Below are 13,614 nucleotides of genomic sequence, written 5' to 3' on the forward strand. Positions count from 1 at the left end.
AGGGGGGTGGCGTCCTTGTACATGAATCAGAGAAAGTAAACATGCAGGTACAGCACGAATTTAGGAAAGCAAAATGTTACACTCGTCCCTTTGTAAGAAAAAGAGTAAAGTAGTCATAGGGCAGTTATACAGAGCACTGGTGAGGGCACATTTGAAGTAGTGTGCAGTTTTGGTTTCCTTACCTAAGGAAAGGAATTGTTAAGAAATCGAGATTGTTTTAAGTAATTTATATATTTGTGTGTGTTGGGCATAACCTATAGTTTTAAGTTTAAACTTAATTTAAATTTCTTCCGTTTTAGTTTCACTTTTAAAAGTAGCATGCAAGTTGTAGATTTGCTTAGATACCTGCATTGCAGTTAAATTTTTACGACCCCTAAAACAAACAAAGGGAATGAAAAACCTAGGCTGTCGCTCAGCAAACCGGGGTCCACAGAGATAACAAGAAGCAATTTGAGTCATTTGGAACAAGGTAACCCAGAAAAAACAGGATTCCACAGACACTGCCAGCGCAGACAGGACAATATGTCGGGGACAGAAAACAAGTTCCAGAAGCTAACCAAGAAAATCCCAGAAACCAGGAGAAGGGACTGAAGCAAGTTCCATGAAGAGTTTGTCAAAGGAATAAAGAACAGGAATCTGGAAAAAAAAAGGTCCTGTTCAATGAAGTCAAGAGTGAGGAGCAGAGAGAGAGGCTCTAAGTTAAAGACAAGGTTGCAACATGCAGCCCTGGGGATGCCAGCTTGCAAGAATCCAGAGATCCAAGGTGACCAGAAGCAGTGATGTTCCATTGGCACGGCTGGGTATCAGAGAGTGCGTGAAAGGTGAAGCTTGAATGCACGTGACAATTCAGGGGAGGAATATCAGAAGGAGAGGTTGGAACCCTGGAGGTGGATTCTTGGTGAAGACATCTGAGAGAAAGCATTGTTTGGGGGAAGGTTCCAAGGCGCGTTCTTCAAGAATGAAAATTGGAAACTCTCGTGGAATTCCAGTGAAACCAATTGGCTCAGTGTGATAAGCATCTGGGGGAATTGATGAGAAATCCATAGAAGTTGTTTGGATGGCAGCTGCCACTTGGTGCTGTGCCCGATCACACAATTTACATGGACTGTGTATTTGCTGAGAACATTAGAGTACAAGATAGATTTTGTAACTTGTGATCATCGACAGGTCTGTGACTCTGTACCTGCCTTCCACTTTCCTAAACAAAAAATAAAAGCTAGGATCTATCAAGCTATGTTCCAACCTGGCATCTTGACTTGCCTAATAGTATCAACTGTGATTGTAACAATGGGGGCTATTCTCCCATCCCGCTGCGGGCGGTGCCCCCTGGGCATGGGCACCCTGGCAGTGCTAGCTTGTGCCCCCAGCACTGCCCAAGGCTGGAGGCCTCTGCATTGCACATAGTGTAGGAGATTCTAGTCTGAACTCTCACTAAAAAACACAGCATGAATTACTCCAGTTTCCCCGCGAATTCGACTTCGAATTCTTTTGGGAGAATCACCTCCAACCTATTTGTCCGAGAGTACAATGAAGGTTCACCAGACTGGTACCTGGGATGAAGGGATCGTTCTGAGAGAAGAGATTATGCAGACCAAGCTGAAATTCCTGGAGTTTAGCAGGTGAAAGGTTATCTAATTTCAAACATAAAATTCTCAACAGGTTTGACAGGATATGTGGTGAGAAAACATTTTCTCTAGCTAGGGCCATTTAGGATTGGACTCCGGAAAAATTTCTTCACAACTGGAATTCTCTATTCCAGAGACCTGTGGGTGCTTATTCAAGACAAAGGTCAATACATTTTGAGAAATGAAGGGAATTAAAGAATACGGAAAGTGTGGGAAGATGTTGTTAGACTTTTAATTCCAGATTTTTTTTATTGAATTCAAATTTCACCACCTGCCATGGTGGTATTTGAACCCGGGTCCCCAGGAAATTGTCCTGGCTCTCTGGATTACTAGTCCAGTAACAATTCCATTATGCCACTGCCTCCCAACACACTGTTGGAATGAAAATAAATGTGTTAGCCAGTCTTGCAGTGCCAGGCCCATGAGATTTGTACAGATAAGCACCTCGGGATGTTATGCTACATTAAATTTGGGTGGCACAGTTGCACAACGGTTAGCACTGCTGCCTCACAGCACCAATAGCCAGGTTCAATTCCGGCCATAGGTGGCTGTTTGGAGTTTGCACATTCTCCCCGTGTCTGTGTGGGTTTCCTCTGGATGCTCTGGTTTCCTCCCATTATCCAAAGATGTGCGGGTTAGGTGGATTGGCCATGATAAATTGCCCCTTAGTGCCCCAAGATGTGTAAGTTAGGGGATTAGTGGGGTGATAGGGCCTGGGTGGCATGCTTTGTCGGAGAGTCAGTGCAGACTTGATGGGCCGAATGGCCTCCTTCTGCACTGTAGGTATTCTATGATTCTGTAAAAGGAACTATTTGAAGACAGATTCTGGGAACACCATCACCTGGAACTTCCCCCTCAAAACGCACATCATTCTGACTTGAAACTTTATTGCTGCTCATTCACTGTTGCCTGATCAAAATCCTGAAATACCCTTTCCAGCAGCACTGTGGGTACACCTGCACCAGATGGACAGCAGTAGTTCAAGAAGTGACTCACCACTGCTTTCTCAAGGGCAATTAGGGGTGGGCAACATATGTTGATCTTCCCAGTGATGCCCGCATCCCGTGAAAAAAATAACAAAACCTGTAATTCTTAACTAACTTGATAATATTACATACCTCTCTTAAAAGTTTATCCAACTGGCCAATCACATGAGAAGGTGTTGTCTGCAAAAATAAAGTCAAATGGTAATGTTATGAACCTCAGAGCAAGAACAGCAGTATTCTCATTTATGATTATTTATGCGGAAAATATATTTATTCACAAAATGAATGACTTTGCCTCCCTCATTTTCAATCCCTTGTTACTTGCCACCACAATCTCAGATACTGCCCTTGATGCAACAATAGAAAAGAAAATAGTTGTTTGACATAAGAACTCTAAATTCATTATGTGAAGTTCCTTTCATCACTACTAACAGATCTGTCTACTGTCAGACCTGTAACCATCATTGTTGTATCATTCAAGTTCTCTCTCCAAACACAACCTGGGTGTGGTAGAACAAAGTACCCAGTTCAAGTGGATGCCGTATGACAATTTCACGTATTCTATCATAACACTTTAATATCTGCTCTGCAGTCTCATGAAAAATCAGCATGCCTATAGTTATGCTTTACTGAAGTCCTAACTTGATTTACTGATGATCATTGACTGTGTTGCCATTCCCCAAAGTTTGATATGATGAAAAAAGACTCTTACCTGAAGTAGCACTTTTCCACTGTAAACACTCATAGGATACATGGTGCCAAATGTCATAACAGCAATGGCTATAGCCGAGGCTGTGTCCACTGCAAAATAATTACTGAAAATAGAGGGAAAAAATAGGTGGGCAATACATGGCTAGTTAAAAAGCATCAACAACTTGCATTTATACAGTACCCTTAACATTAAAAAATGACACGTTGCAATCTACAGATAGAGTTGAGCAGATACTGAGCCACAAAGTTGGCAGTTAAGAAAGGTGAATGAAAGCTTGGTTGAAACATGTTTTTATTTAAAGTTTTTAAAAGTGCAGGTAGCAAAGGAGAGGTCGAGAAGTTTAAGAAGGGAATTCGGGTGAGGGTCAGGGTAAGCTACACACGTGGCCAGAGTCAGAGTACAGATTATTGATGAGAAAAAGCTATGGTGTAAAGGAGAGCTATTCAGATTTGAGGAAGGGAGTAAGTAATTTTCCAGACTGGGATCACTGTTATTCATAATTTATATTAATGATTTGGACTCGAGAACAAGTAACTCAATATCAGAATTGGCAGATGTTACCAAACTGGAGGTTGTAACTAATACTGAGGAAAAATGGAAAAATAATAGAAGTCAACATTACAAAAATCTCAGATTGAACAGATAAGTAATAAATGCATTTCAAAAATAGATAGATGCGAGTTGATGTACTTTAGTAAGACAAATAGAAACATGACCTATACTTTAGAAAATAAGAAACAGATAGGATAGATGAGCAAAGGGATTCAGGGATATAAGTAACAACATCCAACTGATGGCACATGAAATCCAGCAGAAACTGTAGGCATATGCCCAGAACCACAAATGTACGACATACAAACACCAAATGGTATGGCAGTGTAATGAAACAAATGCCAAAGCAGAACAGTATCACAACCAGAAACACTGAGCAGTCCTTTGTGAATTATTTTGTATAATTTATTCAGACACAGTAATTTTCTTTAGCTGTTATGTAAATAGTTTGATTCTCTGAGAGTAAACCTTTAGTTAGAAAAAAGGGAGATGTTGTGATGAAATATGAATCCATTGAAGAAGCGTATCTTAAACTGCTGTCAATCACTGCCATTATTGTTTCACCAATCCTTGGGTATGATTAGCGCATGTATGTTTAAGAGAAGCACTTAACCATAATCAGGCCAAAAATGTGGATGAGACGCTCAGCAACAGAGGGTTTCGATTGTGGAGACATCGCAGTTGAGATGCAGATGGAAATAAGCAGCCTTGGTGATTAACAAACTCATGGGTTTGAAGCTGAATTTAGGGTCAATAACAATGCCGAGTTTTGTATTGCTTGGTTCACTCTAATCAAATGATTAGGGAGGAGGATGAAGTCAGTGGTAAGGGAATGGAGCTTATGACAAAGAACAAAAATTATGGCTTCAGTCTTCTTGATGTTCAGCTGGTAGAATTTGACTCAACTATGATGATGTCAAAAAAGAACTCCAAAAGCAAAGAACTGGCTCTGGGGACAAAAGAAATGCTGGAAGTAGAGCTGGGTGCCATTGACAGTGAGTCTGACACCAGCCTGCCTACAGATAACGTCACTGCATGCAGCAAAACAGAACCTGGCAGAAAAATTGGAAGTAGCTAAGGATACATCTCTAGGGGAATGAAAGGCAACAGATCAGAGTAGAAAAGAGAAAATTGTGCATGAAATGGGTTGATATCATTGCATAGAACCAGAGGCAAGAGCAGTTCCATGGAGCTGGCCAATGGAGGAGAAACATGAAGCAAGACAACTTGATCAGCTGCATTAGCGCAGTTTGAGAAGTCAACAAGGACAAAGAATAATGTATTGTATTATTTGCATTTTAATACATTGAGAAGCATAATTCTGATTCAGAACCTTAATTGCACTTTCTGGTTAGGTGCATTGGCCATGCTAAACTCTCCCTCAGTGTACCCAAACAGGCGCCAGATAGTGGCGACTAGGGGATTTTCATAGTAACTTCATTGCGGTGTGAATGTAAGCCCACTTGTGACACCAATAAACTTTAACTTTTAAAATTTTAAACTTCAATATTTTCCGAAGATCAGACACAATACAGAACTTCGTGCATGTCACTTACTTTATTTCAATCAGCATATAGGTGATGCAGAGTGCCAATGCTCCTGCAAGGTCTATTAGGACAAATGGGTTCATGCGAGGAAGCAAAATACTGCTTAAACTTGGAATTATTCCACATAAACTGAAAATAAAACATAATTAGGATTCTTAGAAACAACCCATTCCTGAAACTATGTTTTAGAATTTTTGGCAGTTAATTCTTCATAAGTATGACATCTTTCATAAGTATGATATCTTCCATTTTTGCTTTTTAACAACTTTAATGGACGCAAAATAACAATTTTAAAAGGCATTTGCTTTTCCACCCCGCCCCCCCCCCCCCCCCCCCCAATGTCATTTATTATCCCAAGTAACAGATTCAAAGGGCTCTAATTTAGAAAACAGTCACCAGAGGTTGCGCAAGGATAGCCCACAGTGTTACTGGTTCTGAATTTACCCTCTTTTGCAGCAAAGTGCGACAGCTCCCCACTTCCCAGTGTGGATAAATTCAGCAATCTACAATGTGGCAGACAAGTTGGTAAACTGTGTCCCACTACACTGCAGCTAATGTACTCAAACGGCCAAAATATTGTGCCATTTTAAATGATTTAACCCTTCCATTTTATCCTACCTATTTCTTGCAACCTACGCATTTATAACCTGGCACTGTGCAAGACTTGAAAATTCATAATAAAGTATAAATGGATGGTAATGATTAATACCTGTACAGATGGCACAAAAATTCATTTTGCAGTATGACTCCCTCCAACCAACCCAAAGGTAACAATGCACAGATCCCTGGGTGTGATTGAGAGGTAGTAATTTGATCCAATGATGTAATAAATTTCAACAGCGAAGCTTTAGTGCTTTATAATTATCTGAGCACAACGATGAAATTACAGCCTTGAAATTACTCCAGGGTATTTATTTTATGTATCATGCAGCATACATTATATATTATGCGTACATTCAACTTTTTGTTCCTGTTCTTAAAATGTTAAAGGTTATTGTGCTCCATGCTGTTACAACACAATGATATCCATGCTTAACAATTATGTGATCATGTTAAATTTGTGGCAAGTGAAAATATTGACATAGTATTATGTGTATGTATACTAGCTGTTAACATAGATCAATGAGGCCGACATGAAAATCGCATTTCTCTTAACTACAGGTTTATTTTCTTGCCAATGAGGCGAGTTTGAGATTACAGTACAAACTGCTCAAATGTTTGATCTTTAGCAGGTGGTTTTGTAAAAGTGCAGTCCACAGGGACACTGCATGATCAGTATGCCCCTACTCAACATGGTTCTTTATCTAAATCATATCAATCTGTCAGATTGTGAGGAAAGAACAAATTACAGCAACAATTACCTTTCATTTACTTCAAAAACTTCTAATTTAGCATCTTGTAGTAAGATCAGGGTATTTAATTTGGGTTTTGAAGATGGCTTAAATTACACCCTTCTTCACAATGATTTCTTTTGTGGCAGGGAGACTTTACACCAGGCTTAAAATGGCTGCAGGGATTCTGCTCAAATTACCTGCACTAGCAAACCTAACCATCTTGATAACACCCCTCAACTACCCTCACAAGCTCTCAAATATGAATCTTGTGAATCGGTGGTGGACAATTAAACAATTAACAGCTGGGGAAAGCTCCACAAATATCCCCATCCTCAATGACACATCAGTACAAAAGATAAGGCTGAAGCATTTACAACCATCTTCAGCAAGTGCTGGGTTGGGTGATGCATCTCGGCCTCCTCCTGAGGTTCCCAGCATCACAGATCCCAGTCTTCCAACAATTTGATTCACTCCATGCAATATCAAGAAATGGCTGAAGGCAATAACACTGTGCCCTGATAACATTCCAGCAATAGCACTAGGACTTGTGCTCCAGAACTTGCTGCACCCCTTGCTAAACTGTTCCAGCAGAGCGACAACATTGGCATCTATCAGGCAACAGGGAATTTTTCTCAGTTATGACCTGCCCACAAAACCAGGACAAATTCAAGCCCACCAATCATCAACCCATCAGCCAACTTTTGATCATCAGCAAAATGATGGAAGGCTTTATTGACAGTGTTATCAAGTGGCATTTATTCAGCAATAACCTTCTCACAGACACTCAGTTTGGGTTCAATCATGGCCATTCAGCTCCTGACCTTATTACAACCTTGGTCCAAACATGGACAAAAGAGCTGAATTCAAGAGCTGAAGTGAGAGTGACTGTCCTCAACATCAAGGGTGCATTTTTGTGGCATCAAGGAGCTTGAACAAAACTGAAGTCAATGGGAATCCGGGGGGGGGGGGGGGGGGGCGCTCCCCACTTACTGGAGTCATACCTAGCGCAAAGTAAGATGGTTGCAGTTTTTGGACATTAATTATCTCAGCCACAGGACAACACTACAGGAGTTCCTCAGGGTAATGTCCTAAACCCTATCATTTTCAGATGCTTCAATGGTCTTCCCTCTGTCACAAGGTCAGAAGGTGGGATGTTCACTGATAATTGCACAATGTTCAGCACCATTTGTGACTTCACAGATGCTGAAGTAGCCTGTGTCCATAGACAGCAGGAACAGGACAATATTAAGGCTTGGGATAATGTGGTAAGGAACAAATGCCAGGCAATGACCATCTCCAACTAGAGAGAACTAACCATCTTATTTGACATTCATTATCATCACTGGATTCCCTACTATCAATATTCTGGGTGTTACCATTGGCCAAAAATGGAACTGGACCAGCCATATAAATACTGTGGCTAGAAGAACAGGTCAGAGGCTAGGAATTCTCCCATAGCCTTTCCACCATTTACAAGTTTGAGTGTGATGAAATACTCTCCACTTGTCTGGCTGAGTGCAGCTCCAACACTCAAGAAGCTGGACACCATCCAGGACAAAGCAACCCACTTACAACCACCCCACCCACCACCTCCACCACTGAATCTCAGTGGCAGCAGTGTGTACCATCTAAAAGATGCACTGCAGCAATTCACCAAGGCTCCTTTGGCACTACCTTTCAAACCCGTGACCTCTACAACTAAAAGAATGTTTTTCAAGTGTTTTTTCCAGACACCTTTGACCAAATGGCCATCCTCGTGACCCACACCACGTTTCCTTACTACTTAATGTGGCAGGTGAGCCTGCTTGCTCCTCACGATTTCACTTCAATCAGGTTCATGGGATGAGGGGGCAATGCACAGGTCAGGTGCAGAGTTCAGCTGGTTCCTTCGTGCTGTTTTTATCTTTGTGAAAATGAAAATCCCACCTCGCACATGAAGGTTGTTGTGAAGAGCAATAGCAATAAAATGCTTGTTTTACTCAGCACTGAATATTCCTGGGAGATACTAATCCAGAATGATGACAATCTCACAGACCTATGGTGTGTATTTAATGGGCTGTCACAGGTCAGGTGCAGCAACTCAGTCTCCTCATTTGGAGTCAGCTGCAAGTTAGTAACTGACTCTGAGGTCGTGAACTCAAAGCAATTTTTCACCCACCTCTTTTTCAAATTGTCCTCTGGAAAGTAACAACAAACTGTTGATCAATGTAGCAAAATGCAACTGAATAAGGCTCATCAGCTTATTGACAGTTTCCTTATCACCACCTTTTCTTCAAAGTGTCATGGCAGTGTGAGAAACATTTAGTAGTTGACGCTTTTTAGTCACACTTGCCAAATGTACAGTGACTTTTGGCAAGCATCTATTTGTGCCAATGCCGAAAAAAATCATCCTTTCCTTGCAATTTTAGGTTCAGTTCATTTAGCATCAAAAAGATGTCTGCTCGGTAAGATAGAGTTAAAATCCAATTTTCGCCCCCAAACAAATTCGTCAGAGGGAACAATTTCTCAAGGAGGAAAGTGTATATTTCATATCTCAGTTTGTAAACTCTACCAAGCACATGACCCCTTGACAGCCAATGTACCTATGTGTGGAAAAATAAATGTGCGCGCTCAGGCCCCATTTCAGAACACAGAGCCTCAAAAAGCCAGGTATTGAGTGCACTGCGTTTAATGAAATTCATGACTTTCACAGTTCCTCTCAATACCACTTCAAGATTGGATGCAATTCCTCTTGATTCCAGTGCTTCGCAGTGAATAAAGTAATGATTCCAATGTTCTGACCAGCTGCCTCTTTAATCCTTTTATAACTCTACTTCTTTTCCCCAGTCATGTTGGCTGCCCCATCGCTTACGACTCCTTTGCAATTAACCCAGTTGAGTCCGTACTTTACAACCACGTAACTATTCAATGCTTAAAAGATCTGTGCACTAGTTATGCTAATCGGTAATGTCAAGCAGCACAACAAATCCTCAACAAATTCATTGCGCCAAACATACTTAAAGTAAACTAATTAGGTTGCACAATCTGTAACGTCTGTACTTTCATCCAGTTGTATTGAGAAACCTCCGCTAATTTTAACTGAGAAATAAGCTGTACTTCTAAATTCTCAGCAATATCACAAATTTGACGACACACATCACAAAGCAGAATGCGTTTCAGTTTTTCAGGTGACTTCTCATCGAAGATCATGCAAACCATATCTTATGCGACAGGGAGAATTAATTTCTCGGATACCATGCGCTATGCAGTAAGCTACCCTATAAAAGGCTAACTGTGCTTTGCCATTCTATGTTAAATTTCTAAGAACTTGAGCTGATGATTTCAGTTCTTGCTGCATCCTTTGAAAAAAAATCCAAAGGTTTGTTCTCCAGATTGCTGTGCTTAGTCTTCAGATGTCTTTGCAATTTCGAAGATTTTAAACATTTGCCAGTATTTCCCCACATATAACACACATGGGCTTTGCATCCTGGTTTGTATTGGCACAGTTGACAAAACCATTACTCAAAAAAGAACTCAACTTTATACGGCTTTGTTCCTGATTTTAGTTTTTTTTTTGCAGGCTGTTCACCAGAGGCCCTGGCACTCTGTTCATAGCTAACATTAGTACAGCTCTGTCCTGTTGTGGACTGGACAGAGCAACCAGCATTCTCTCCAGCAGATTCAGATGCGAGATTCTGGCCAGCAGGCTTATCAGTTATTCATGTCTCTGGCCCTCTCTTTCATGTAACAAAACAATCTACGTCTGCAATTGGCTTATTAGAAAGGGAAAGAAAATTAGTGCCAAGTGAACTAGCGTCAAGTACACATACACAGCGCGCTGACCTGTTTATGTCTCATGTGGTACAATGTGCTGCAGCAAGAATTTACCCAAAGAGAAAACGGTAAAAAGGGTCAGTCAATCTTTGAGGGTTAGTTTTGAGCGATAATAGAGGAATATTCCTTTCCTGCTGTAACTAACTGGGGAGAAAGCTATTGATTACAACACAACTGTGATTAACCATAACTATTTTCTCTCCCTCAAAAGCAGTTTTATTATATAGCTTGTTTGCAATCATACATGCCGATAAAATTCAATAATGGTGAACATCAAGTACCTATCAATGTCTCAACTGCTTGCACTGAATTGACGAAAGGTCATGGATATGAAATGGTAACTGAGTTTCTCCCCACAGATGCTGCCAGACCTGCTGTGAATTTTCAGCAAATATTTGTTATTATTTCTAAATCACACTTACCTTCGGCTTAGATCAGCAACATGTTCCTGGAGCCAACTTGTACTAGCAGCTGCAAAGACAGTGGAAAGACCCATTAGATTTATTTTCCTATTGTTGTCTGCTAACTAACACCCTGAAGAACTTCAGATTGAATCCAAGACGCTGTGCTTTTACTTTCCTACAACAAATCATTTGTTTTGGTTTTCCAGTACTACAGAAAATATTTATTTCCAGTTGCGGTTGACTGAACAAAGATCAATTGATTATAACACAACTATTGGCAAAAAGAAAACATCAAGAATCTGCCAGCTTTTCAAATGCCTGCCATTGAATTGCATGGAATAATCCTTATTCTAATGAAATCATCACCCACATATAATGGAAGGATATACATTGGCGAGCACTACCTGAAAAGACTATTAATGTTTACTGCAATGTTTACTCAATGCAATCCTTATCACTTCAGGTTAAGGAATTAGATGTTTTCTTCTTTTCTACTTTCTGTTTTTAAGTGCTCATGAGGACAGCATGGGAATCTGGTGCTTTAATATCTGAACTGAGAAAGGGTCACAGCCAGAATCATTAGACACTCTTTCTTTCAGATGATGATTCATCAATTGTGTATTTTCACCATTTTCTATTTTACTCTACAGCTTGTGTGCAAGGCAACTACTCAGGTGACTCTCTGATGGACAAATGTCTCAGTTCTACTCAAAAATTTCTAAAACACAGTTGGGAAATATATTCAGCACAAATCTGCTGAAAATGCCAGCCGAACAACACCTTCCTTGTGCCTTCTGGGCATTGCAATTTTGAACCTCTGTTCCTTCTTTTCCTCAATAGTAATTTTATTTTATTTTAAGCCAGTTTTATTTTTCTTTCTAACACTTATCTTCAGTCATATCATGCATTGTGTCTGCGGAAATAATTTTAAAAATGATTTTTAAAAATGTATGTACCTCTGAAGAGGTAATGTTCTCTAAATTAATAAAGTAGTCTTCAACAAGCATTCAGAACTTCAGTCTAGAAGGTAGACTCTCCAGGTGATCTAATAGATATGCTAGAGACAGGAGGCCCTCTAACCTCCGAAGTTTGAAACAGGTGTGGGAAACAGGTGTGTGAGAGTGGATCAATTTGATTGTGTCCTTTTCTCTATCAGAGTGAAGCTTGAACTCTGTAGCACTTGCTCACATTATTGTCATTCAGGATCATTAAAATATCAAGAGCCATTGGATTAATGCTGCACCTTCTCACCCAGGGCACTCATTTTCACACTGCCTGAAGTCGGGGGATCTGAGGCTACTCCAGCAATACATAGATCTCCACATGGTGGTCGCAGTGCTGCAAGTCCTCCCACACTCGGAGCTGGGGGTTGAGGCAGGAGTTGAGGCTGCCAGAGAGACTGACCATGTTGGGGGCTGGTTCCTGGTGGATGTGCACCCCTTCCCCAGTGCCGAGAGAAGTCTCGGGCCCGTGCGAAGTGTGCAGCAGGTTGGGATCACAGTGAAGCAGACTGGAAGGAGTTCAGAGCAAGTCATGATCACTATGATGCAGACGAGGAGGAATGTGAAACAAGTCTAGATCATTGAAGTGAGAAAGAAAAGAAAAATCCATCTGCAACATCACAGGAAGGTCATGAGTTGATTGATCGGTGAGTGCTGGATCTTTGTTACCCTTTCTTCAAAGTTAGTCTAAGAAATTGAGATACTAAAAATTTCATTTCTTTATATTAAGGGTTAAGTAAAACATTTAAATCAACCTCTATATAGTTAAGAAAGAACAGAAGAGAAGTGGGTAGTTTATTCGTTTAAAAAAATTATCTGATAGAGGAGTGGCAGGGCAGCTCGGACCCCTGGAGTACACATCCCCTTCCATTTGGGAACTCTAGGACATTTCCTGTGTCCAGGATAGCTATATATGCAGGAAGCATCGCCAATTCCAGCCACTCAAACTCTGGGTTTTAGAGCTTGATCAGCAGCTGGAGTCACTACAGCGCATTTGTGTTGTTGAGAATTTTGTAGATCACATGTTTATAGATGTGATCACTCCAAACTTGGAAGTATTGTGAACCTTGAGGAAGATAGCATGGAAATTCAAAAGGGCATAGATTGGTGTAATAGGTGGACAAATGGCAGCTGAAATTTAATTTTCAGACGTGTGAAGTGATTCATTTTGGAAGGAAAATGTTAAGAGCCAACATAAAAATAAAGGATATAGTTCTAAAAGGGGTGCAGGGAGAGAGGGACCTGGGTGCATATGTACATAAATCTTTGAAGATGGCAGGACAGGTTGGGAGTGTGGTTAGTAAAAATGTGACATAATGGGCTTTATCAATAGGAAGTGCAGAATACAAAAGCAAGGAATTATGTTAAATATGTATAAAATAAACCTGTTCAGCCACAACTGGAGTATTGCACCCAATTCCGAGCACAACACTTTAGGAAAGATGTGAAGGCATTAGTGAGAGTCCAGAAAAGATTCATGAGAATGGTTATAGGAATGAGGAACTTGAGTTACAGGATAGATTGCAGAAATTGGCATTGTAACCCTTGGAGAAGTGAAGGTTCAGAGGAGATTTGATAGAGGCATTCAAAATTATGATGGCTCTGGACAGAGTAGGTCGGGATAAACTGTTCCCATTGAT

The 13,614-nt window shown here is 40.6% G+C and overlaps 1 protein-coding gene across 1 annotated transcript in view; it reads right to left on the reverse strand.

Moving 5' to 3' along the window:
* The window catches only part of slc30a6 (solute carrier family 30 member 6), a 70,370-nt gene that overhangs the window by 37,463 nt on the left and 19,293 nt on the right, over nt 1-13,614 (reverse strand). The window contains exons 4-7 of the mRNA XM_078229583.1: nt 10,992-11,040; nt 5,432-5,551; nt 3,324-3,426; nt 2,744-2,791 (exon numbers count right to left, since the gene is read on the reverse strand). Of these exons, the coding sequence (XP_078085709.1) occupies nt 2,744-2,791; nt 3,324-3,426; nt 5,432-5,551; nt 10,992-11,040 (320 nt within the window). The remainder of the gene's footprint in view (nt 1-2,743; nt 2,792-3,323; nt 3,427-5,431; nt 5,552-10,991; nt 11,041-13,614) is intronic.

This window comes from Mustelus asterias, chromosome 15, assembly GCF_964213995.1.
Source record: "Mustelus asterias chromosome 15, sMusAst1.hap1.1, whole genome shotgun sequence".
NCBI lineage: Eukaryota > Metazoa > Chordata > Chondrichthyes > Carcharhiniformes > Triakidae > Mustelus > Mustelus asterias.